This window comes from Nanorana parkeri, unplaced genomic scaffold (assembly GCF_000935625.1).
Source record: "Nanorana parkeri isolate BGI_ZX_2015 unplaced genomic scaffold, ASM93562v1 scaffold2822, whole genome shotgun sequence".
In the NCBI taxonomy this organism is placed as follows: Eukaryota; Metazoa; Chordata; class Amphibia; order Anura; family Dicroglossidae; genus Nanorana; species Nanorana parkeri.
Window position 1 is genome coordinate 75178 of NW_017309090.1, and position 2101 is coordinate 77278.

Below are 2101 nucleotides of genomic sequence, written 5' to 3' on the forward strand. Positions count from 1 at the left end.
TAGGGGCAAAATCTTAAAAGAAACAAGCCCCCCCCCCCCCAAAAAAAAGAATTACAATCCCGGACGAGCCCCCAAAAAATCTTTAACAGTAACAAAGACAGAATGAACAATCTGACAGGAGCTGCAACCTTCCCCCCAATCTACTAAAAAACAATATTTTTTATTCCGCCTGGGTTGCTGTTGGAGAATTATCCTCAATCCATGTCTGGTAAAACCATCCTCACCATGATAGTAAGGGGCGGTTCACACTACTGTATCCTAGATAGCAAGGATAACTTGCCACAGACTTGTGGTAGGGTTAAATTGTAATTCTTTTTAACTTGCTGCACACATTCCTGGCAGGTTGTAGACTTGCAGAACACTCGCAGCACAAGTTCTAGTTGACACTTTTTGAATTTGTAGCAAATTTGCTTGGCAAGTCTACAGCAAGAGTCCTGCAGGTCTTAGCAAGAGCTCTGAAAGTGTCCAGCACTTTTGCAAAGCACGTTGATCTGAAGACTTGCAATGCAGACTTGCTGTAATTGTGCAACAAAATTGTGAAGTTTAGCAAGTCATTTTATAACTTGCAGCTCACTTGCTTGCTATCAAGGATAGAGTTGATATCCATGTGTTTAACATATGATATTGCATAGCAGAAAGCACACCATGCTAGTTTTGTTGCACCGCCATTCATTCAGCATAGCAGGTAGTGTGCAGGTGGGAGTGAGGGCAGTGGTCCGCCTCTCCAACGCGCTACTACCACAGAGTATTTTAACCCTTTCTGCCATACTTGGCAAATAAAAGATCACATATACAGTACATTACTCTATACGTAGCCTATAATTTCATCTAGGCTTTACCTTCTTGGGGTAGAACTGTTTAGCTTATTAGAAACATTGTGGTTGAAAAACAATCCCCTGTGTCCACTTCCTTCCTGTTAAACATACTGACCTGTAGATGGAAAAGTCTGAATGTAACAGGGCTACTCAGACTTTGGCTGTCAGGATTTGTGATGGCTCCGGTCACCACCTTCGAGTTGATCACCGCCCTGTTGTCCTGTCCAGTAACTTGAGAAGTCAATGATAAACTCCCATTAAGGGTGAAATTAAACTCTTTGTAGGTAATCAGAATAGCACCGCCTGGAACCCAAAAACAAACCAAGTTCGTGAGATAGATAGCAAAAAAAAGAGTGAAGCCCAGCAGTCCTCCTCTTGGCTCAGGGACACTCTCATTTGAATGCAGTCCGTCCCATCCACATCTAATTTGACTCAAATCTTATTATCTGTATGTTGTACTTCTGATGTGAAAGTGCTGAAGAATGTATTATGGCTAAAGAATATATTTCCATTACTAAGGGCCTGTTTACACTGATGCATAATGGTATCACGGGGTAAAACGCACATTTTGCATTTATGCACAACAAAGAAACTACAGTACAGCGTGGTGTGTTACACCCCAATGCACCCGTACTACAGTCAATGGTGTCGCATTGGAGAGATTTCCCATTGGGAAATGAGAGGAAATCCATTTAAAGGGAGGAAAGTCCGCAGAGGTCAAACAGGATCACCAGAACCATTGGAAGATTTCTCATCTATTCCTGTTCTGGTGACAACCCAAAATTTGGGATTTTCTTTCACTTCCAGAGATAATGATCACCGGGTAAAAGAAAAAAAAAAAAAGAGGGTGAATCTCCCTAATGGGGACAAAGACAGAAAACCTTGACAGTTGTCATGCCTGTTTTGGGAGACAGTAAATTGCTGGGTCTAGTGCTGTTTTGAGCAGCAAAAACAGCATTACATACCAGAGGCTCCACACTGTGGCCTGTATGCTATGGATGGGACATAAAACGCAGTGTGGAGTGATGTTATAGAGGACTACAAATCTCAGCAGTACTTTATACAGAAATGCTATTGTGATATAAAGTATTGCTGGGGTGTGTAGTCCTCTATAGCCTGTGCCATTCTGCATTGCTGTTATTATTAGGGTTGCACCGATATATTGGCCGCCAAAAGATATTGGGCGGAAATGGCACTTTTGGCTAAATGCCAAGAGTACAATTTTTCTGCTGATACAGCGGGGAGGAGAGAAAGTGACAGCCGGCCAAGCGCTGCGCGAGCCAATC

The 2101-nt window shown here is 42.6% G+C and overlaps 1 protein-coding gene across 1 annotated transcript in view; it reads right to left on the reverse strand.

Annotated features, from left to right (window-relative positions):
• LOC108802355 (adhesion G protein-coupled receptor E3-like) overlaps positions 1-2101 on the reverse strand; it is a 33989-nt gene that overhangs the window by 27615 nt on the left and 4273 nt on the right. The window contains exon 3 of the mRNA XM_018574220.1: positions 927-1118. Within this exon, the coding sequence (XP_018429722.1) occupies positions 927-1118 (192 nt within the window). The remainder of the gene's footprint in view (positions 1-926; positions 1119-2101) is intronic.